The sequence below is a fragment of the Ramularia collo-cygni genome, assembly GCF_900074925.1.
Source record: "Ramularia collo-cygni strain URUG2 genome assembly, contig: RCC_scaffold04, whole genome shotgun sequence".
In the NCBI taxonomy this organism is placed as follows: domain Eukaryota; kingdom Fungi; phylum Ascomycota; class Dothideomycetes; order Mycosphaerellales; family Mycosphaerellaceae; genus Ramularia; species Ramularia collo-cygni.
The window spans coordinates 306,213-328,286 of record NW_019716258.1 but is presented as its reverse complement, the minus strand read 5'-3'; the positions used below and the strand labels follow the sequence as shown (position 1 = coordinate 328,286).

General features: G+C 46.6%; 10 protein-coding genes, besides 2 other annotated features; 6 read left to right on the top strand and 4 right to left on the bottom strand.

The window, feature by feature from the left end:
* Window positions 1–4,153: 4,153 nt before the first annotated feature.
* Window positions 4,154–4,534, top strand: RCC_03275 (uncharacterized protein; the record flags this gene model as incomplete). The annotated part of the gene is made up of 1 exon (XM_023768565.1): window positions 4,154–4,534. The coding sequence occupies one exon, from the start codon at window positions 4,154–4,156 to the stop codon at window positions 4,532–4,534; it is 381 nt and encodes a 126-aa protein (XP_023624333.1).
* Window positions 4,535–5,420: 886 nt separating this feature from the next.
* Window positions 5,421–6,112, top strand: RCC_03274 (uncharacterized protein; the record flags this gene model as incomplete). XM_023768564.1 has 2 exons in its annotated part: window positions 5,421–5,623; window positions 5,674–6,112. 2 exons carry the CDS (start codon window positions 5,421–5,423, stop codon window positions 6,110–6,112), a joined length of 642 nt encoding a protein of 213 aa, XP_023624332.1.
* Window positions 6,113–6,668: 556 nt separating this feature from the next.
* Window positions 6,669–7,405, top strand: RCC_03273 (uncharacterized protein; the record flags this gene model as incomplete). XM_023768563.1 has 2 exons in its annotated part: window positions 6,669–6,838; window positions 6,964–7,405. 2 exons carry the CDS (start codon window positions 6,669–6,671, stop codon window positions 7,403–7,405), a joined length of 612 nt encoding a protein of 203 aa, XP_023624331.1.
* Window positions 7,406–7,976: 571 nt separating this feature from the next.
* Window positions 7,977–8,017: a sequence feature (Short protein (RCC_03272, CZT17438.1) was converted to a misc_feature.).
* Window positions 8,018–8,067: 50 nt separating this feature from the next.
* Window positions 8,068–8,101: a sequence feature (Short protein (RCC_03272, CZT17438.1) was converted to a misc_feature.).
* An 849-nt stretch (window positions 8,102–8,950) lies between these two features.
* Window positions 8,951–9,668, top strand: RCC_03271 (uncharacterized protein; the record flags this gene model as incomplete). XM_023768562.1 has 2 exons in its annotated part: window positions 8,951–9,141; window positions 9,206–9,668. 2 exons carry the CDS (start codon window positions 8,951–8,953, stop codon window positions 9,666–9,668), a joined length of 654 nt encoding a protein of 217 aa, XP_023624330.1.
* A 2,545-nt stretch (window positions 9,669–12,213) lies between these two features.
* Window positions 12,214–13,236, bottom strand: RCC_03270 (related to molecular chaperone (DnaJ superfamily); the record flags this gene model as incomplete). The annotated part of the gene is made up of 1 exon (XM_023768561.1): window positions 12,214–13,236. The coding sequence occupies one exon, from the start codon at window positions 13,234–13,236 to the stop codon at window positions 12,214–12,216; it is 1,023 nt and encodes a 340-aa protein (XP_023624329.1).
* Window positions 13,237–13,707: 471 nt separating this feature from the next.
* RCC_03269 (uncharacterized protein) lies at window positions 13,708–14,168 on the top strand (the record flags this gene model as incomplete). XM_023768560.1 has 2 exons in its annotated part: window positions 13,708–13,786; window positions 13,840–14,168. 2 exons carry the CDS (start codon window positions 13,708–13,710, stop codon window positions 14,166–14,168), a joined length of 408 nt encoding a protein of 135 aa, XP_023624328.1.
* Window positions 14,169–15,014: 846 nt separating this feature from the next.
* RCC_03268 (uncharacterized protein) lies at window positions 15,015–15,767 on the bottom strand (the record flags this gene model as incomplete). Its single annotated transcript, XM_023768559.1, has 1 exon — window positions 15,015–15,767. One exon carries the CDS (start codon window positions 15,765–15,767, stop codon window positions 15,015–15,017), a length of 753 nt encoding a protein of 250 aa, XP_023624327.1.
* A 391-nt stretch (window positions 15,768–16,158) lies between these two features.
* Window positions 16,159–17,357, bottom strand: RCC_03267 (uncharacterized protein; the record flags this gene model as incomplete). XM_023768558.1 has 4 exons in its annotated part: window positions 16,159–16,821; window positions 16,876–16,971; window positions 17,022–17,242; window positions 17,303–17,357. 4 exons carry the CDS (start codon window positions 17,355–17,357, stop codon window positions 16,159–16,161), a joined length of 1,035 nt encoding a protein of 344 aa, XP_023624326.1.
* A 1,006-nt stretch (window positions 17,358–18,363) lies between these two features.
* Window positions 18,364–20,054, top strand: RCC_03266 (related to benzoate-para-hydroxylase (cytochrome P450); the record flags this gene model as incomplete). XM_023768557.1 has 3 exons in its annotated part: window positions 18,364–18,517; window positions 18,572–18,610; window positions 18,664–20,054. 3 exons carry the CDS (start codon window positions 18,364–18,366, stop codon window positions 20,052–20,054), a joined length of 1,584 nt encoding a protein of 527 aa, XP_023624325.1.
* Window positions 20,055–20,954: 900 nt separating this feature from the next.
* On the bottom strand, window positions 20,955–21,833 carry RCC_03265 (related to cytidylyltransferase family protein; the record flags this gene model as incomplete). Its single annotated transcript, XM_023768556.1, has 1 exon — window positions 20,955–21,833. One exon carries the CDS (start codon window positions 21,831–21,833, stop codon window positions 20,955–20,957), a length of 879 nt encoding a protein of 292 aa, XP_023624324.1.
* Between the last annotated feature and the right edge of the window lie 241 nt (window positions 21,834–22,074).

Below are 22,074 nucleotides of genomic sequence, written 5' to 3'. Positions count from 1 at the left end.
TTTTAGAGTCCCTTTAGAAGAGGGCTCTTATTTTATTAGTAAAAGAAGAAAAGGAAGAAAGTAAGGAAATAGGATTTACTATAAGAGAGTTACTAAATTAGTAGGAGCTTTAGTATAGAAGATTTAGCTATTTTAATAAGAATCTTCTTAAGAATATCTATAAAGTAATAGACTTAAAGGATCTAATCTAACTCCTAGAAGACTATAAGGAAAAGTGCAGAGTTTATACTCTTATAAAGATAAAGAAATATAAAGGAAAAGTTACTAAGAGAAGACCTTAGATACTTAAGCTTATATCCCTAGATATCTATAGCCCTCTCTTAAAGTCTAGATTAGGATATTAATACTAGCTAGAAATTATTAATAACTTCTTAAGAAAGAAATAGGGATACCTACTTATTAGTAGAGAGAATGCCCTAGCTACTTTAAAAATCTAGAAGCTAAAAGCTAAAAGAAAAACATCTTTAAAATTAAAGACAATAAGATTAGATAATATACCTAAACTTACTAGTTTACTAAAATAGTAGGAGAAGAATTTAGGAATCTACTTTAATATAATAGATATATATAACTCTATTTAGAATAGAGTTGTAGAAAGATCTATCTAAATATTAGAAGATATAGTAAGGGCAATAATTAAAGAATTAGGAATGCTAATTAAATTTTAGCCTAAAGCCCTAGCAGCCTAGTTTAAAATAAGGAATAGGCTGCTAAATAGTCCTAAAGTTAAGGGCTTTAAGCTATTACCTAAAGAAGCATTTATAGGAATAAAGCCGACTATATATTATCTAAGAGTTTAGGGGTACTAAGCTATTATATATATAGACCTAAAATCCTAACCTAGATAGGTAAGGAGTAATAAACTTATAAATAGAGGAAAGGATATAGTATTTATAGGATATATTAAAGGAATATTAAAATCCTAGCTTTTCTAGGATCTAGATATAAGAGCTATAAAACAGCACTTAAATATAGTATTCTTTAAGAAAAAGAGGGGGGGTAATTTAGATTTAAAGTTTTAATCTAAGTATCTTTCCTTAAATGCACTATAGAGAAAACCACTTAGAAGGCTAGCTAATATACTAAGACCTAAACCTATTCTAATCTAGGAACCTATAACTAAAAAGTTAGCCCCTATAGCATTTATTTAGATTCCTCCTCCCCTAGCAAATATAGGGGAATTCTAGAAAATTAAGAACTAAGTTAATTCTCTACCTTAGATAGAGTAAAGAAAGAGAAAAGCTATAAGTAATATAAAAGGATTTAAAGCTAAATCTAAAGGACTAAAAGTCCTTTAGGAGATAAGCTAAGAGAGGCTAAAGGATTAGAATCCTAATAGAGAAGTAATAGAGATTATATAGGCTCTATTAGCTATAATCTCTAAACTAGACTAGGATCTAGAAATATAAGATATCTTCTATAAACTTGCTTTCTTTATAATAGCTACCTAAACTATATACTAGTAGAATATCCTAGTTCTAGCTACCTATAAGGAAGTAGTAGGAGATAAAGAATAGGGAGCAATATAGATAGAAGCAATCTAGAAGGAACTAGATTTACTTATAAGCAACTAGACCTAGGAATTAACTATTACTCTAAAAGGATTAAACCTTATAACTTTAAAATAGGTCTTTGCTATAAAAAGATTAGCAAGTAGTGCCCTTAATAAGTTAAAAGCAAGACTTATAGTAAGGGGTTTTTTATAGAAATATAGGATTAACTTTAAGGAGACTTTTGCACTAACTATTAGATATAAAACCTTAAGAACATTTATAGCTATAGTCTATAAGGAAGACTAGGAACTCTATCTTATAGATATTAATAGTGCTTTTATAAATAGTTACCTCTAAGAAGACATTTTTATAGCCCTACCTAAAGGAGTAGATCTTCCCCTTAGCTAAGTCCTAAAAATCCTAAGAAGCCTATATAGATTAAAGCAAGCTACTAGAGACTAGAATTAGCTTTATATTTTAAAGCTTAAAGATTTAGGATTTGTTTAGTTAGAGGTTAACCTATATCTAATATTCTATTATAGAAAGAATCTTATAGTTATAATATATATTAATAATATTCTAATTGCTGCCCTATTAATAAACTCTATAAACTAGTTTAAGAAGGAATTTAGAAAGATCTTTAAGATTAAGGATCTTANATATATTAATAATATTCTAATTGCTGCCCTATTAATAAACTCTATAAACTAGTTTAAGAAGGAATTTAGAAAGATCTTTAAGATTAAGGATCTTAGAGAACTATCTAGAATCCTAAGAATAAATATTATAAGAAATAGGAAGCTTAGAACCCTAAAACTAGATTAAAGCTATTATATTTAGGAAAGTCTTTAGAAACTAGGCATTAAGTTAAAATCCTTAAAGCTAACTCTCTTACTAATAGATAATTATAAGGGACTTATTAAGTTAGGCCTAAATAATAAGAGATGTAGTAAGAAGGAATACTAGATAATAATTAGAATATAGATGTAGCTAATAATTATAATAAGACTAGACATTACCTTTATAATTAGAAAGCTAAGTACATTTTTAAGTAATCTATCTAAAGCCTACCTAAAAGCTTTAAAGAAAGTCTTAAGATACCTAAGATTATTTCCTAACCTTAGATTAACCTTTATAAGATCTAGATCTAAATGCTTAATTAGGTACTTAGACTTAGACTTTATAATAGATAAGTTAGATAGGATCTCTATCCTAGGAAATATRTTTAAGTTATATAATACCCTAATTTTATAGATAAGTAAGAAGCAGAAATCTATAGCAACTTCTATAATAGAAGCTAAGTTTATAGTAATAAATATATATATAAAATAATTATAGTTCCTTTTAGTATTACTTAGAGAAATAGGTTAAACTAAGCTTATTAGATTATCTGCTTTTTAACTAATAATTAAAGTAGGAAAGGACATAGCTAAATAGCTTAGGCTAGTTTAACTCTTTARGGATAACTAAGCCTACCTTACCCTTATAAAGGATGTATATATTTATAAAAGGTTAAAGCACATTAATATTATATATAACTTTATAAGAAGACTTTAGTAGTAAAAGAAGATCTATATAGAATACCTTCTAATAAAAGAAATAGTTATAAATAGCCTRACTAAACCTTTTACTAGTCTAAACTTCTAGACATATATAAATTATCTTAGTATATAATAAGCATTCTAAAATTTAGTAAAAGCATATAATTAAGGATATCCGAACAGATATACTCGATTATATAATACTAAGTTAAGGAATTGCACTAAGATAGTAGCTAAGATAGAATTATACTACTAGGCTATAGAACTACCTTTCTACACTTAATAGAATCTTAAAAGATCTAGGGAAATATATATAGTCTATTCTATCCTAAGTAGGAGTGTTAGAAAGTATAGTTATAGAATAGCTATATATCTAATATAATAGAGAGCTAAGTAGCTATAAGGTTATATAACTCTATATAGGGTAAAATCTCTTCTTAGGAGATAGAGATACATCTCTAAATAATAAATAAAATTAACATATTAGTTCCTACTTTTAAGTACTACCTATCGGAGATAGTAAGCTAGTTWAAGATTAAGATACTCTTTTACTCCACCCCTAAAAATCTGCGAACCTCCGACTAATATTTAATAGATAGCCTATTAAGTTTAGACGAAGAAACTTTTATAGGAATTACGGGAGCCTCCGTTACTATAAGCTAATTAATATACGATAAATTATTACTCCCGTAAGATCCCGCTATATCCTTAGCATTTCGAGAGTAACTCTACTACTAAACTTTATAATATTAGAACTTTATATAAACACTATAACAATAACCGTACATTATACGTACTTATGCGTTTTCCCGTTAAACTTACCGTTACGCATTTAGTAAGACAGGAAAACAATCCCTTTTGTTACTTACTAACTACCTCTTATATTAACCTCTTATAAAGACAGCTACTCCTCATCTCTTATTACTAACGCCCTCATATTGATCCTTATAAGATAAGGCTTATTATGAGCTCTCATATCGACAGCTCTGAAAAGAGACCAACGACCCGCAATCTCTCACAAAGCATCAACTGACGAAGAATTCTTGACACAATCGCCCGGAAAGCGTCACAGTCACATTGGTGTTGATTTCTGTCGACTTTACAGCCAAGCGACCCAACATGTCTCTTTCCCATCCCGAAGCACAGCAGGACGCCACTCGTCTCGCAGTCGTCGGTCCAGTTCGCCCAACCGATCCACCCACGCTTCTGAACTTGGCTGCAAACGTCAAGAACATCATTTACCGGTCCGCTCTCCTGGAAGAAGACCCGATCGTCATCACATCTGCCAGATACAGCCGGAATGGCGGTCTTTTAGGTACTTGCAAGCAAGTCCGGAAGGAAGCTCTCAGCATCTACTATGAAGAGAGTCACTTCAAGCACGCAATCACGAACTTCGATCCGAGACCAATCAAGAATTGGATGGATCGCATGCCTCTCTGTATTAGCAAGCACCTTGTCAAGTTCAACGCTGTCGGAATAGTTCACACCCGTCGATTCTGACTCAACCTGATCTCATGGCTTGAATTTGTGCATGATGCCCACGGCCTTTGGAGCTCTTTCAATGACACACAAGTCAATCTGATTGGAAAGTTCACCGGAGCAGAGTGCCATCTGATATCTACCATGTACTGTTTGTAATACACGAACAGAGGAAAGCCATGGGCGCCGTTGAAGCGGACTTTGAACCTCCATAGGCCCATGCTCGCTGATTTTGACAAGAGCTGGAACGATGACGACTAGGTGTCGACCGAATATTGGATAGTCAATAGTGACGCCCACTGTCAACCGGTTCAGCTTTGCGAAAGCGAACACCGTCAACCTTTTCAGTATTGCGAATGGTGGGCAATGCCCGTATTTGTAGATGCAAGCATACCTTTCATGTTACTGCCGTGGATTAGCTGATGGATGAGACAGAGGTCACGCGAGGTTTACTCCATGCGGGAAGATACGGATGTGCAGCGGTAGCTTGAGGAGTAGTTGCTGCGCACTTGAGCTTATCTCATCAATCTCTGCATACTCGGGCCTGGGATTGCTACGGGAGTCAGGGCGTATACGTGTATGACGACGAAAATAAAGCAAGCGAAACTTTCGACTTCCTGCGGGACTACTTTATCTTGTGCTTACAAATGCTTATTCGCCAGCGTTGTAGTCGAGCCATTACAGGGAGAGCCGGCAATCTTCATTTCCACCGGCCTTTGCATGTGAATGAATGAGCCAAATTCGGGCCTAGCTCCTTGGCGTTGATGCGTCTTGCTTTTTAAATTCTCGCACATTTCTCCATCACATCCGGTTGACCGACATCGTCTACACACTCACGCGCATCAACTCACTCACGCGCATCAACTCACTCACAAACCGTATCACGCCGACTAGCATGACAGAAGCCATGTCATCCGCGGATGCATCCTGCACTCCCCTGAGCGCAAATAAAGTGCCGCGATGCAGACTACTCGAGTTGCCTACTGAATTGAGGCTTGAAATCTACGAATTTGCAACCGTCACTTCAGACGTCGACAATCGGATCGAGATCACCGCACGAGGATTTCAGCGCAGCCCTCTGGTGCTGACCTGCAAAGCAATCCACGATGAGTGAGACGCAACGGCATCCAAGCCAAAAGTATTTTACTAACAAGATTTAGTGCGAACAACGTTTTCCTTCGCCAGAATTGGTTCCATCATGAAATGTTTGGATTCAACAGCACCACATTGGTCAAATTTGAGGATTTCTGTGAGACACACCTGACGTTTTTTCAACAACAATCAATGGAGCTCGCTGTTACGACTAACTTAAGCCTCGTTGTGCTCGAAGACGAGTGCTTGTGGCACAATCTTATGGCATACCTCCAGAGCTTCCACGCCACAAAGGTGACTTATGCACTCGAACAGCCGGCCCAGATCGACGGCGAACATTGTGACTTGGAAACTCTGATGATGAGGCATATCATCGGAACCATGTTTATGATAGTGGATTTATCCGAGGAGGAGGAGCCATGGGGCAAATTTCTAGTGATTTTCGATGGCATGCGGCCAAGTCTGATCGCGCTGGACGACAAGTGGGCAAGGAATTTGCGAGAATGATGAGTTGAGAAGGGTTCTCTATTGGAACGAGGGCGAAGGAAAGTGAAGCTTGCCGGCTCTCCTCTTGATCAAGCGACGGCTACGCTAACGCACGCGCAGCTATGACTACCAAAACAAACGTCGTTACGGAGAGCCAACCAAATGAACTTTTTTGTTGACAGATATTTCTTCAATCATGCTGTCGTTCTCTTAGGAAGGATGAAATCTTCGAGTTGCGGCAGATACTTTAGGGCAGCAACCTTCGACTCCACAAGAGAGGGAAGGAGACGTGGACATGCAGTGGGGTAAAGGGCGTTCTTACTTCCATAATGGCTCTGTACATTACATCCACATCACAACAAACAATCACGCATTACCTTACATGCTCACTGTCCACAACCTCCACAGTTGCACTCATTTCTACAGACCTTTGGCAGATTGAGTTTGAGGACAATCTCTTGGCATGACACATGAAAAGTTCATTCCACACAGCACATTACTACATTCAACACCACAGCAGGGACAATACCACGATTCCCAAACGAAGATGTCTGTCCCAACCTCATCAAACAACACGATGGCTACCACCGACGCACCGTTCAGATTCTTCGACCTCCCCGGCGAATTGAGGAACATGATCTACCGCCAAGCAGTCGTCACTTCCGATGAGAAGAATCCCATCATCGTCAATGCAACCGGCTATGCTCGAAGCGCCCTCTTACAAACCTGCAAACAAGCTTATTCAGAGTAAGTCACTTCACCCACTGCGCAGCTCTCTCCGTCTTGAGCAGGCCGCTCTTTTTACGCGAAGTTATTTGGCGGCTTCGAGTATGCATCCCACACAATGAGCTTTTAGCTGACCAACATCACAGAGCCTATCGGATTCACCAACTCGAGAACATATTCGAGGTGCCCATCCTCGACCTCGATGCAACCGCTCCGATAAAGTTCCGCGACGTAATGATGTTTGCAAAGGTACGTGGAGTCCTCCACAAGAAAGACACAACGCCATACGTGGTTGTGATCTGGTTCACTGCCAAAAACAAGAGTGAAGGCGTCAAGCTCTGGCCAAATCTGATGGTTTGGCTGGAATACGTTCATAGAGGGCACAATCTCCTTCACAAGTTCTTCACTAGAGACGCATACAGGATCTACAATGGAGACCCGCGGGAGATGGCCATTAGATTCATCCTCGATCGGATGTTCCAGGAAACCATCGATCGGAGAAGGATGCACTGGAGTCGGGTGGAGAGAATTTTCCAGGAGACAGCGCGTCCGCTTCTTCGGAGATGTACGGAAAGATTCGCGCAATAGCCAAGTAAAGAAGATTCGAAAGGACCGCACGGCGGCAATCGGGGCGTTTTTGGATTGTATGAAATATGTAGCTTGCTGGATGAATTGTGATATCGAATCATGTCTCCTTCGTCTTGCGCTAATCCAACTGCTACGACGCGTTAATGCACGAGTACCGCAGACACGGAGTGCGTACTGATCCCCGGTGCAGGCTACGCTGCCTTTCCACGGTCAGTGTCGTTAGGTTGCTTGTTATTCTGTCGGCGATTACCTACCGACGAAGATTACATCGTACTCCTACCTAGTTGGCCCACCTCAAAAGCGTCTCTGATTGGCTACGCACCAACAGCTCGGGTCGCTAGCCGGGACTCCACTAGTAATACCACCCCTTACCCATATCTCCTCGACCACTTGAGAGGAAAGAGTGGTAGAGCAACTGCGTGTATTGTAGTGGATCTTACTTCATTCGGACTCTGTACATTACATCTACAATACGCTTTATCCACCATCCACAGCAACATCTCTGCGACCAAGAAGACAAGTTTGATGACTGATAGCGATACTGCAGTCGTTGTTCGAGAAACGATGGGACATGAACAGGGAGTTGGGATGGGACGATCCACCGGCGCTTGCGTGAGAAAATCCCAGCGATCATCATCTTTAGTCCGCTAATGGCTATTTAGATATGCTGTGGAAGACGCAGATTTTACCGTATAGTTTTTGGTTCATGGCAACGGCCCGAATGCTGGCTGTTCCATGGATAAGACACTACTATCGGATGCTATTCAATATGCGCCTCTCTGTGGTGAAAATACTGTTTACCAACGGTGGCAGTATTGGGCAAGGTCAGTTGCTTCACTCGGCAATATGGCGAAAGCTGTACGATCGCAAGATCATGATACAATACCTCATTCGAAAAGGCGTCTCGGTAAATGCGATAAGCTACCACAACCGCCCAGACACCTGTCTAGTGCGTAAGGCGTTCGGGCTGGGCACTCCCTCYCACGATGCTGCTGCTGCAGGTGACGAAGATGCTGTGCGAATACAAGTCAGCCGCGGGACAGAAATGGATATCAAGGACTCGTGTAGATCTCTTGCTGCAGACAGGGCACAATCCAATGGCCACATCATTTTGGCACTGAATCTACGGGAGCGGGCTTCTTGAGTTCTAAGTTGATTCAATGTGAACGGTTAACGGGACTCTAACATATTTTGAGTCCCCRGGATGAACTTTATTTCGGCAACGTGTTCTTAAGGAAACTTGCGTGGTATCCATGGTGGGCTTCCGGACATCTCCATGGTTCACCAGAGAGGAAGGAGTGGTGGACTGTGACCGTGTATAACAGCTGTTCTTACTTCATTGTGAACTCTGTACATTACATCAACAACACGCTTTATCCACCATCCACAACCTTACTCAATTTTTTTACCAGTGATTCTTTTCTCATCGAAGCCTTGGCATAGGCCAAAAAGTGAAGGAAGAATCCGCCTTAAGCTTCACTCGCTCGGACMAACGATCTCTCTTGTCGAAAAGAACGAACCACTGCGCCTGACGTACCAAACAAAATGCCGGATCTGTCGCTCGTTACATCCCYAGACACATCCCGATGCCGACTCCTTGAGCTTCCCTGGGAGCTAAGGCACCGCATCTTTGGCTTTGCCGTTGTCGTCTCCAGCCCATCCGATCGCGTTAAAATCGGCACTTCAGGATATAACCGTACCGGTCTTATCCGTGCATGCAAGATGACCCGACGAGAGTATGAATCACCATGTTGTCTCACAACCTCGAAGTATCTCCGCTAACTACTACTTGGTAATCAGAAGCTTCAGAATTTACTACACCAGCAACTACTTTGAAATCACAATCACCAACTATGACGCTACCGAGTCGCTGAGATTCTTCGACTGCTTGTCAGTTAAACACTCGACGGGACTCTGCTTTCTGAAGCAAGGTGATAGTGTACGACTCCGTGCTCCGACGATCACGGTTTGCCCCGTCGCGGGAGAGCCGTCTCTCCACTGGAATAACCTCATGGATTGGCTCAAGCAGCTCCATCACAGGCCCGGACTGCGATGGAGTCATGAGAATTCCGAGCTTGGGCCTGTTACCACAAGAATCAGAGCATACCAAGTCAAGTACGATGGGTTGAAGAGTATGTTTGAGATCGCGAGAGACTTGCAGGATCTTCCGTGGAGCCGCGTGAAGATGATTCTAAATCATATGCGTCCGGGCTTGGTGAGGGCTGAACCTCTGTTTGCAGAGGTCGATGGGAGGAGGGCGTAGATGATGGAGCATGTTACACTTTTGCAAGGCTACTAGCATCATTTTCGAGATGGAAGAAAGAATATTTCTCGGGTGTGGGAATTGGGTGGAGGCAAGGAGATCTCATCGCACCACGAATTACACTTCAAGATTATCCACTATTTGAGCTCGTGCATCTTACCAGAGTTGTCAATGTGAAATATCATCATCGAGAGCGAAGCCGTCAAACGCTCTCTGGATACTGACCAGCCACTCTGCTGGTGGCAAACGTTCCAAACCTTCAGAATCGTCGAATCTGTAGGGAACAAGATTATAAGAGGTGTGAAGATGACTGAGGGTGCCTAGTAGTCTCGCTGAACAACACTCATATCGACAGCTCTGCATCTCACACGTGCAGGCGAAAGCTACCTCCATTGCGGCGCTTCTCTCTTTCTCGTGACTCCGTAGTCCTTTCACGTGTATACAAGTCAAGACCTTACGTGTACCCAGCTAACTATACGTACCTCACCTAGTTATACACCTACATATACCCTTCATGTTAACAAGCAAGTGACTGAGCGGCAATCCAAGATTCTGACAAGGAGATAAGACGAAAGATAATGGACCAGCTTCTCCATCGTATATATGCAGATGCCTACAACACAGTGCAATCAACAATTCTCAATCTCAGTCAAATGGTGAGAAGGATCAGTCACACACATCCATGATCCAAAAGACAATCCAAGTAGATTGCGTCCCAAAAGTCCCGCCGTCTCAAGGTAGTTTGGCGTCATCTTATCGTAAAGAGCATGTTCGTCTTGACTTTTGAGCTTCGCGATCTGTCTTGGGCTCGAGTGGATGGATAAAGGTCCTCGAGTCTATGCGGCTTAGTCCCGCGCAGATCGACGCTAGGTTCGCGCTAAGATCTTAGGATAGACAGATATCTTGTACATGAGGTTTCGGAACACGGTGTAGTGGCTTGACGAGTTGCAATCGAAATGAAGGTTGCGCGCGACCGGATGCATCGAGCTCGTGGCTGGATGCGGAGATTGAGAATATGGCATCCATCACTGCTGACAAAGCTAATTCGAAAAGGCGGCAGTCCATGAATTCGCAGGCCGGAGAATGGAGAAATGAGACCTTGATTGAACATTTCAGGCAAAGGAAGGTGAGCCATCGACGGCCGAATATTTAGCGATGAGATGCCAAAGCCAGTGAGAGCGGTTGATTCCAAGCAGCAAAATTTCTCTGCATATGTCTTGGCATCTCAAGTGAATGAATGCGATCTCGTAACCACGCGCATCTGACATCATTCCAACGTACTTCGGCTTCCCTAAAGAATCTCCACCTCTTCTCGAGGTTACAAACAGACACCACCAGCATTCGCAAGTCCGCGCATTGGACGCGATGGACTCCTCCCCGACGAACAACCCAGGCGCTGGTGTCACCATCACTTCCGCTTCATCTTGAATGCTCTTGGCGCTTCCTGGAGAAGTGAAGAACAAAATCTACCGACTAGTGTTGTTGAAATGTAGACTTCATGAAGGAGTGGACGTAACCTCAGCCGGATATAACCGGAGTGCCTTACTCCAGACATGCAAGCAGATTCGAGCAGAGTGAGTCATATATAGCGCAGCCACCCAAACATGCACGACCTGATTGATGTTAGCGCGACGAACTCCCTACCTTACCCTTCTAACCCGCTCACTTCGACAGAACGTACATGATCTTCTACCTCGAGAATACCTTCCGCATTCCCTACACGAACTTCAATGCCTCCCACCCAACAGCTGAGATTCTACGATCATGTCAAAGCGGCGAAAACAAAAGGTAACCTGAAGCAAGACGACAAAAAATCTGCATCTGGACCAAGGAAGTCTTCTTTGTCCTGAAATCCGAGGAGTCTTCAAATTGCTGGTCCAACCTCATCGCTTGGCTCCAGTCCTTCCACAGCGGAAAAGGCGTCATGTATCGGAGCGTCAACCCGGACGCACCTCGGCCACCAACTTTGCCCAAGATGCAATACCTGCAGCGTCAAACAAGGATAAATCTCATACACAACATGTTCGCTACTGCGCGTGAGCTGCGAGATTTGCCTTGGGTTCGGGTGGAGAGGATTCTGCAGGGTATGCGGCCGGGTCTTGAGAAGGTATTTCCTAGATTTGCGGGTTGAGAGTTCCGAGACATGCAATCGGACTAGGAGAAGACGAGATGCGACCGCTCGAGGAGGGAAGTGCGGCGATCAAAGATGTTTCTATGCGTGCTCAGATGCGTCGAGCTCTCTCATTCGAGGAGGGAGATATGGCAAAGGAGGGATTGTGCGTACACAAGGAGCTCCCGAGAAAAAGCAGAGGTTGGAAATGCTGCCTTTTCGATGAGAACGGCCAACAAGAGCGAATTCCAGCAAGCTGCAGAATACAGGTTGGAGAGAAGCGGAGTCTTGATTGAAAGAAACATCGCTGCCAGGAAAATAGCAAAGCATACTCCAGTAATGCCGAAGACTCCCAAACGCCTCGCATGCAACCCATTTCAATCCCAGACCTGTACAGTTGATCATCCCACGCCATCTACATGCATCYCCACTTACTCAATAGTACCTCGGAATCCTCAATCCCAGTGCCTCGATCTTGTCACAACTCGTCATCTTCATCCTTCTTGCCCTCTCAAGCATGACCTGATCTGTGTAGAAGAATCCTTGCGCTTCGTTGGCCATCCTTTGTCTCTGTGCCTGTTCCCATTCGCACTCTCCTTGCAGTTGTGCGACATATCTCCCTTCGGCCACCTTATCCAGCGCCTTCCACTGCTTCTTCGTGTAATCCACCACATCCTTCGGCTGCACCCAATATGGGACTTTCAACCCAGAGCTCGTATGTGATAGTGTGTGCGGAGGAACAGGCTTATCAAACCTCACTGTTGGTCCACCCGTGCTTCCCGAAAACAAGCTCCCCAGTAGAGGGATAATGAACAACAGCAGCAAAGGCAGCAGCCCTTGCAGCGCTTGCAACAGATTCGCCGGCTGCTGAGCCTCCTGGTGATTATGCGGTCGTCTCCTCGGCCTCCCTCCTCCAAACTGATGCACGCGGACGCCCGGTGCGCCTCCCATATTAAACACAAAGCCATTGCCTCCGCCGAAAGGGCCTCCCATCCCTCCTCCTCCAAAGAATTGCCTGAACAGATCCTCGGGTGAGATCTCTTCCTCAAACATGCCACCCTGCCGTCTCTGATTCGCGAAGCCCGCAAACGGACTCGCACTACTTGTGCTCGCTCCACCTCCCCCTCCTGCGCCAAATCGACTGTCTGGGTCCCCGCCTGTCCGATCGTATTGTCTTTTCTTATCCGCATCGCTTAAAATTTGGAAGGCACGCGAGACCATCTTGAAAGCCTCATCGGCGCCTGCGTAACCATTTTTATCCGGATGCGTGAGGAGGGAGAGTTTTCGGTAGGCCTTCTTAATCTCTGCGTCGGTTGCTGTGGATCGGGTGGCTTCTAACCCAAGAATATCGTAAAAGGCTGTGGGAGCACATTTTCGGACGCGGATAACGGCCAGTTTTTGTTCGGGAGTGAAGGCGCGGGAGGAGGAGCCGTCGTGGTGGGAGTGCTTTTCTGACATGATCGGGAAGGATGTGGGGGTTGTTATTGCATTTGGGGGTTGTGGCGGAGGATTCCTTCAAGGGGAGAGGTGTTGTGTGGATGTAGGCGCCGATGTTGCCAGATATGTAAGTTATCAGCTTTTGACCGGCGGACGGAAGTGGTGGAAGTCGCGCGAGTCGAGACCCTGCTGGTTCGTTCATGCGCAAGGCATCTCAATTGGGAGCGATCGCCGGCGATGATGATGGAGGCGCTTCAACTTCACTGGATCCATCTTCTTCATTGCCAAACCCTCTTCCTACTGCACTCTGTCGCATGAGATAAGATCATTCCTCCAGCATTACCCATCCACTCCGCCGTGACAATAGTCTTGAAGCGGAAACGACGCCTTACCAAACGCAACAAAGCCGCGGCTGAAGAAGCTTCGTAGGAAGAAGACGACAATAATCCTACCTCGGACGATCCCCCATCCAACGACGACAACACCTCCACCATGCCGATGCCAGGAAGCACGCCCGACAAGGCCGAAGAGGCCAAGCAATCCCTTTTCACCTATGCGAAGACATGGGGTGGTGCGTCTCATCGCAATCCCCATATAGTCTACCATATCACTAACAACATCTAGAATCTCCCCTCCCACCAACCGTCCTGGCAACGCTGATCACAGCTCAACACTTCCGTCCCCTGCAGCCTCTACCCATGCTGTTCCCTCCGATCCTGCTCTTCAGCAGCTACCTCAACATCCAGGGCTTCAAAAAGGACTCTGCGGGACTGGCCAGCGCGTGGAGCATTGCCTACTTCTTGCTGGCGCGACGGAGGAAGCAGCCATTGACGAAGAAGTTCGGTGCAAGGGGAATCGTGAGAGGCGCGACTCTTGCCTTTTGTGCGGTCAATGGAATTGCGGGCGGATGGGCGTACTGGAAGGGAACGCGAGAGGAGAAGGAGATTGTTTGAGTATAAGCACATACCAGATTTGCAGCTTGTAACATTATAGCGACGAACGACACAGGACAGTGTAACGAAGCGGAATACCCCGATGCGACAACAAAGCGATGATCCGCGAATTGGTGGAAAATGTACATAAGAATTGTTCGGCGCAACACAAAATACAGGCACCAGACCTACTACCTTCAACACTCCTTATGCGAAGTCACTTCGAGCCACTACGACGGCATGGATTTGTACGTATAAGGTACATGGCTTGGGACGATATGACGCCTCCTCCGCTTCCGGCAGTACGCTCCTGCCACCGTCTCATGTCCCTGCCAACCCCCGCAGCCCACATCAAAGGCCATGTCGGCAATCCTACAGATYCGGTCAACGAGCCTTCTCTCCATCGAAGATCCAAACCTTGGTCCCAAAACAATTTCCATCCCTAATCCCGACAATATACATGACCTCCATCCCTTCGGTGTTTGGTCACCAAACTGAGCGACGGACATCAGCAAACGCCATGATTTGGGAAGACATCAGGTTTGTCCCTCTCACACTCAAGACTTCCGACGCGATCAATCTCATTTCCCTTGGGCAAGACCTGTCGGGGTTTGATGAATCCGTCGCCTTTCAATTGATCAATGTATCTCGAAAAATCATTGCTATGGTTCTGCCTAGCTACTCGGCCAGACTCTACATGGATGGGCAACGACATCATCAAGTCAGAAACACAATTTCAATGCTATTGGATGCTATCTCAAAACCCAGTCTGCTCCTCGCTGAGATGTTGCGTTCTGCTGCAAATCGTCATGCTTCGTCCCTTGTAGTGACACCTTCACGCACACCATGGTCATCAAGTCATGCACCTCAATCCTTCTCGAAGAAGTCGATCAAAAACTCACCACCATCTAGATCCAAATGCCCCTTCCCAATCATGAAATGGCTCCAATCCACCCCTATCGCTCGGCCAGTCCGCCCTCTCTCATCATCAAGCAGCCGAAGCTCCAGACCTTCCTTCCCTTCAGACAGAAGAGACTGACTCCTGATCCAAGCAAAGACGTCTCCGACCGTTTTCGTATTCGAGAACATCATCAAAGTACTTCCGGTTGGATTGTCGCGAGTGCGGAATCGGATATGGACAGAGTTGGCCCGAGCGGTTTCGCTCAAGGAACCTCGAAACTCGCGCGGGGTGGGTTCCCTTAGGTCGTCATCATCGTCTGGAGGTGGAGAAGCCTGGGAGGTGTATTCGGGAGACTGGATTCCTTGATCCGATCTCTCCGGGACCAACTTGCACCCATCCGATGTGGAATTGTTGACGGCTTCGCTAAGGCGTCTGAGGGACTCAACGCCAACTTGATCGGGACTTTGGTTGTTGAAAATGTGGACGGAATTGGCGGCGAAGTGGTTGATGGTCGTACGTTTCTTCGGTCGGTTCTTGGCGGTGTTGATTCTCGTCTGACGATCGATGGGATCCTCCTCGACTCTGCGGAGGATGTTGGCGAGGACAGTCCCGACGAATCCGATCGTGATGACGATGAGAAGGGTTGTAGGGGCAAGCTCTTTCAGCTTATCCCAATCTGTGGATCGCATGGCGGCTTCGAGGTTGGTGAAGTACGCCATGGCTTTTCGATGTTCTTGCTTGGTGGACTTGTTGTGTTGGTGTTTGCCTTGTGGAGTTGGTGATGTTGGTAGATGTGCTGTTTGAGGAGCCCATCCAGTATTTGTAGGTTTACGATTCATTGTCACAGGATCTGCTTGCTCTCTCGTTGTACTGCATGGCGATGTCTGCACATTGCGAGACATTTCTGTCTCAAAGACAATCAGAGTCGTGGAAGCCGATTCTGACTACCCGAGACAACTGGCACTCTCCGGCGAGCTCTGGAAGGCCTGAAAAGGACCAATCAATCGGAACACGTTCGGTCAGGGGGACACGGGAGCGTGATTGCTGGATCGTGCTTCAACGATTGTAGGGCTGCCAAGAGAAAAGCAGTCAGGATTTCCATAAGTCCCGTCAAAGAGCATGAGGTTCATTAGGCTCCACCAAGACAGACCAGTTCCGATGCGCCACAATGGCCGGCCTCTTGCCGTCACATTCATGCGATGACTTTCCATCAGCCGTCGCCTGTCCACGAGAAGGAACTGCTTCAACATTGGTTTCCACCGTCCCATGACTCTGATGAGACCTTTTGACCATCTCAAATGTATCCTCTTCATCTTCCTCGGTATCCGCCCTCGTGATCGCCGTAATGGAAGAAAACATCCCCTTTGAGCTCTTCTTCCGCGAAGGAAATCTATCCTCTGCGATAAAAGCAGGTGATTGCATGCCACTCCGACTCCGACTCCGATTCTGCGAACGATGGAGCAAATTTCCCAGTCCGAGAAGTCTGACCGCAGGTTTGAGACTAGGGAGACAAGCACATATCAAACCGACGTTGACTTCCACAATCGACCAGAGGAGCACTTCCTTCATTTTCCATGTGTAATCCGGACTTGCCAGATCCACACGCATTAGAATGGCCAATCGGAGACTGGAGACTACAGTGATGAAGCATCCAAGGAGGAAGATTCCACCTAGCATCAGACGTTGGCCGATTGGGGCGTTGAGAGCCCAGACGTATGGTAGCGGCGTGACGAGAAGGAGGAAATCGGTGACGRTGTTGACTATGGAGGCACCCTGATAGAAACGTTAGCTCTCATGTGTGATGGAATGACTTGCTCGGATTCTCACTAGATAGAGTGACCGCAGACCGGAGCACTTCGCATCTGTGATTGTAATGTCCCATTGCGCTGCGATGGGGTTGCAAATGAAAACGACCCCCATTGCCTGCATGTTATTAGCATCGACCTTGGATAGTAGGGCGAGCGCCAACTCACTGTTCCGATCATCCAAGCTGCCACTACACCCATCAATATGAAAAGGGGTAGCTGGGATCGAACGGAGAATAGCCGCCAGTAGAAAGCGAGAAGGACAAATTTGTTGAAAGAAACGCAGACTGTGTAGATCAGCTGCTCCGGGAACAGGTACTTCAGAAAGATGCCCAGTTCAGCAATTGACACCTCCGTTCCGACGTGTTTTCCAAGATCCGGTGCAAGCCCTGGGACGAAACATAGTCAGCGAGAGCATTGGCACCCCTTTAGAGAGACCAGGTACACACCTAGCATGCCGATGAAGAAGAACGTGGTTGCGAACGCAAAGGCGATGAGGCACATGCTGTCGTCCCAGCCAAATCTCGTGGACCGTCCATTGGCTATTCTGCACCAGATTTTGAGTGGAACTATCAGCACGCAAACAGCAAAGGTCGAAATTGCAGATCCAAACAGTCTGCGTCGAAAGGCGTCAAGGCTCTCCTCCGATGAGCTCATCGCGGTGGAGTGGTCGTTGGAGGATGGACTATGGTCGATATCGTCTTTGTATTGAACGCTCAAAGGAAAATGTATAAGCGAGTGTGGGCGACCAGTGTGTAACAGAGTACCACTCGTAGGAGCAACTCCTGCAAAGAAAGGGAGACATCGGCTCATTCAGTTCGCTTCTGAACATGACGATATGATGTGAAAGAAATAACTAGCCGTGTATGAACGGACTCACACTCCGCGCCTAAAGGCAGTCTCCCATCGACTACACTTACCTCGCTTCCAACGCAGCACAGGGATTCATTTGCACAATCACAACCATGTTGGAAGCGAAGTTGCGTCGATCGAACGTGGCACCGACCAGTACTCAGCATGGAGAGATCCCCGGGAAGTATCGATTGGATTGCTGGTGGTTACGCGCAACCACGTGCTGCGAAAAACAACCACGCAAGAGAAGTTTGACAGATCAAGACCCACCAGATCCACTTCCATTGCAGTGCCGATAATCTGCCCCATCTATCGAAGATGAGCCGCCCCACTGCAGGCATTGGCGACAAGGATTAATGCACGCTAGAAGATCTGCAGGATCTTGAAGGCGTTAGTCAAATGTCCGCGCACGAGCAAGGGACGCCGCATTAGCCGTCTGAGAGTCGTGTGCGATGCAACTTCAACCGCACAGAGCTCCACTCAAGGCCGTAGTGATCGACCCACTGTTGCGTGCGGCACAGCGCAACTGAGCACGAGCTCGTAAGCTCGGCCGACACTCGCCAATGGGACGGAGGGTATTGTTTTCTCCCTCTTCCGTCCGAGGAGTAAGTCTTTGGCACTCTCTTGTGACATCTGGTTCCAGAGGAGTACCTCCACTATGTCGACTCTTGCGTTGATTAGCGCGGTGACGATTGTGGCGGTCTTGAGTACTGCGTACTACAGGCTGTATTTGCATCCGTTGGCCAAGTTTCCAGGACCAGTGTGGGCTCGACTTACGACATTCCCGTCGTACTGGYATACACTCAAAGGAGGTAGATGATTGCTTGAAACCCCTAACGCTCATACCCATAGCTGACCCTTACAAGATCGCCACGTCTGGCTCTGGACYTTGMAGCAGGAATATGGTGAGTGGCAAAAGATTCTCGTGCCCTGAACGTACTGACTCTCTGCTTTCCAGGTTCGACATTCCGGTACAGGCCAGACGCAGTCTTGATCAACACTCCAACAGGGTACCGCACCATTTTCGGACCCAAGGGTAATGTCAGGAAAAGCGACTACTACCGTGTGTGGCCGAAGAACTCATCCGTTTCCAACACCTGGAATGCCACCGATGTGCACACTCACGCGCCAAAGAGGAGAGTTATGAATCATGCTTTCTCCGACAAAGCTCTCAGATCCGCGGAGCCATACGTCCAGACCAATACCGATCGCTGGTGCGAGCTTATTGCAGAGCGAATCAACAAGGGTGAAGAGTGGGGACCAACTCTGAACATGGCACACGAGATCAACCATTTGGTCTTTGATATCCTTGGTGACCTCTGTTTTGGCAAGTCCTTCAAGATGATGGAGCCAAATAGTAAAACGCGCCACATTCCAGAATTGCTTGCCGACTTCCTGGTCCTTATGCATCCGATCGCTTTCTCTCCACTTGCAGACTGGTGGGTGTGGCTCAAGCCACGGGGACTTGACCGACTCATCACAATGGCCGCACCACCAGCTATGGCCAAGTGGGAGGGATTCGTCGGAAAGTGTCTGAGCGACCGTACGCAAGTCGAGCAGGAGATCAAAGCTAGCCAGAAACCCGAGTCTGAAGTACGCAAAGACTTCTTCTACTACCTTATCGATGCCAAGGATCCAGAGACTGGAAAAGGATATGACCAAGCAGAGCTTTACAACGAGTGCGAGCTACTCAYTATTGCGGGCTCGGATACCACATCCATCGTCATGTCGGCTATGATGTTCTACCTGTCCCGCAACCCAGCAATCCAGGCTCGGTTGGCCGAAGAGATCTCGTCCAAGTTTGCGTCAATTGAGGACATTCAATCCGGACCCAAACTTCAAGAGTGTAAATACTTGAAGGCCTTCATTCAAGAAGCCTGCCGAATGACACCTCCTGTTCTCGCAGAGCCAGCACGCCAAGTCCGCCCAGGTGGTACAGTAGTGGACGGACACTTCTTCCCCGAAGGTACACAGCTGAGCACGGGACTTTACTGCCTCAGCTACAATGAGGAAGTCTACCCAGAACCGTTCCAATTCCAGCCAGAGCGATGGATTCTCGGTGAGGGTGCCACTGCCGAGAGCCTGGCATTGGCGGAGAATGGGTTCTGCGCTTTCCTCACTGGCTCCAGGGGCTGCATTGGCAAGAATCTGGCATGGCTGGAGATGATGCTTGTCATGTCGAAGCTGGTGTGGAACTTTGAGCTTCGACAAGACGCCGAGGACCAGACCGGAGCGGGCAGTGTGAATGGTCCTGTTGGAAGGCGGGAGCCAGAGCAATTCCAGTTGAAGGACGCATATGTTGCGATGCGTGATGGACCGATGGTTCAATTCAAGAGACGAGCACATTGAGCTGGCCGGCATGTCAATGCTGATGATGTTGATGACTGGTAAACTTTGTTAGAGTGTCGGCCGGCCGAAATCTGGACGCTCCACGGGTGGAGAGGTTATGAGTAAGAGAATAGACAGACCAGAACACCCAGTCCCGAATCAGAAACCCTTCGGTAACAGTTGCGATGAGATGTGACCAGCCTGACAGCATCAGTGCAATCGCTCCCAAGTTGTTTCAACGCGAAGCCGTTCACTCCCATGCACAAGGAATTGAGAATGAGCAGTCGCAACCTCCCAGTCTTTTGGCAGCATTCACTTTGAGGGCGACAGCAAGCTGTCCTTTTGAGATTTTGCTTGGTACTGCGCTTGCACTCGGCCGATGGTCTCACGACGACCTTCATGGTATCTTCTATGCATACGCTTCTGGTGGAGGTCGTCATTCGCGGGGCGCCCGGTCAAATGTGCCAGTATTCTTCGGGGTTTCGCTGTGGTGACTGGGATTGCGATTGCGTCTCGTAGGTACGTGCCGCTGATAAAGGATGTCTTGGTAGAACGGGATGCCGAACTCATCAGAGAGGGGTGAAATTTTGTGGCGACTCGTCGTGTGGTTCAAATTCGTGTACTGGTAGGTTCAGAGCGGTCAGTATGAGCAACCCTTGGTAGGATGGGCCTCATCTGCAGCCCTTTCCATCATTCGGAGGGCGAATATAGTAAATGGGATTCTAGCAGCTCCAGAATAGACAGATCTGCCGAGAGCGAGGCTTCGAKATGATTTGATGATGTCTTGGAATCCTGTCTCGGTAAATGATATCATATCGAGCGCTTTGACATTAGGTAGTCAGCAAGAAGCAGATTGGCGCAGCCGACGCATTTCGAGTATAAGTACGCCGTACTGAATCAGACCTCCTTCGCCTGGCTGATTCATTCTGCATACAATCCCTCTCTCTTGACCCATTCCGCCACGCCGGGCGTACAGAGTCTATCCACAGTCTTCCAATCCTCTCCTTTGGCCGCCTCTCGAATCTTGGTGCTGCTTACTCCAGCTTCAGGTGCAGGTTCTACAAGTTCAACTTGCTTTGCCCACTCCCTCTTCCCACCATCTGATTCCATTTCACCATTCTCAAGTCGTTTCACGAATGCCCTTTGCTCCTCGATACTCCCTCCCTCAGATTGCTGCGGCCTCAGCGTTACTCTCAAGCGATGACCAGCATCGAAGAAAGGTTCAAGAGCTGAGAAGGGCGGGTCGAATTTCTCTGCATAATACTTTGCGGCGAAGAAGCGGACTAATGTGTCGAAACCTATGAGGTGCACATGGTGGACAGGTTCCGAAGAATACCATTCCTGGCCATCCGCGGACTCGATGGCAGCAGACTTATCGGTATAGTAAGGTGCAGWAGTCACACCAATATCGATGGGGACTGGCATATGATTCGGCGGGATATTGGTGAGCAGATCTCGGGAGAATACTGTCATCATCGAGAGCCGATGATCAAACGATGCGGGCGATGGAGCCTTGTCTGCGTTTGATGTGCTGAAGAGTAGGAGGAGTCGATGAGGCCCGACGTGCTGAGCTATTAGACTACTCTCCAGGACTGACTGGGCCAATGCAAGATGTGCTGTGGAAGGAGGGTTGAATGAGGAGTCAAGGATGAAAAGAGTCTTGGGAGCATCTTTCTGTTGTAGTTTCACGGGATCCTGGGGATTGGGTAGCGATGGTTGAATAGTCTTTAGCACTCGGAACTTTGCATGTGATTGCTGGAAGGATTTCAGAGCTGTCGATAGTGATGTCTTGAGGGCCATGTTTTCGTTCTCCATTATTGCATGTCTCGTGAGGTCTTGTTGACGGGAGTTAGAAAGGCCAGATAGGACCRTGAAGAGTAGTAAGTAAAGAAATCTGGGAATAGCGCTATAGTGATGGTGATGGGACAATAGCGATGGGACAATGCTGGTGATGTGCCGAAGTGGAGTGAAGTCATGGTCGCTGCCGATCAGGTGGGCTTGGCAGTGAAGCTGGCCGTTGTCCAATGGGCTTCCGCGCATT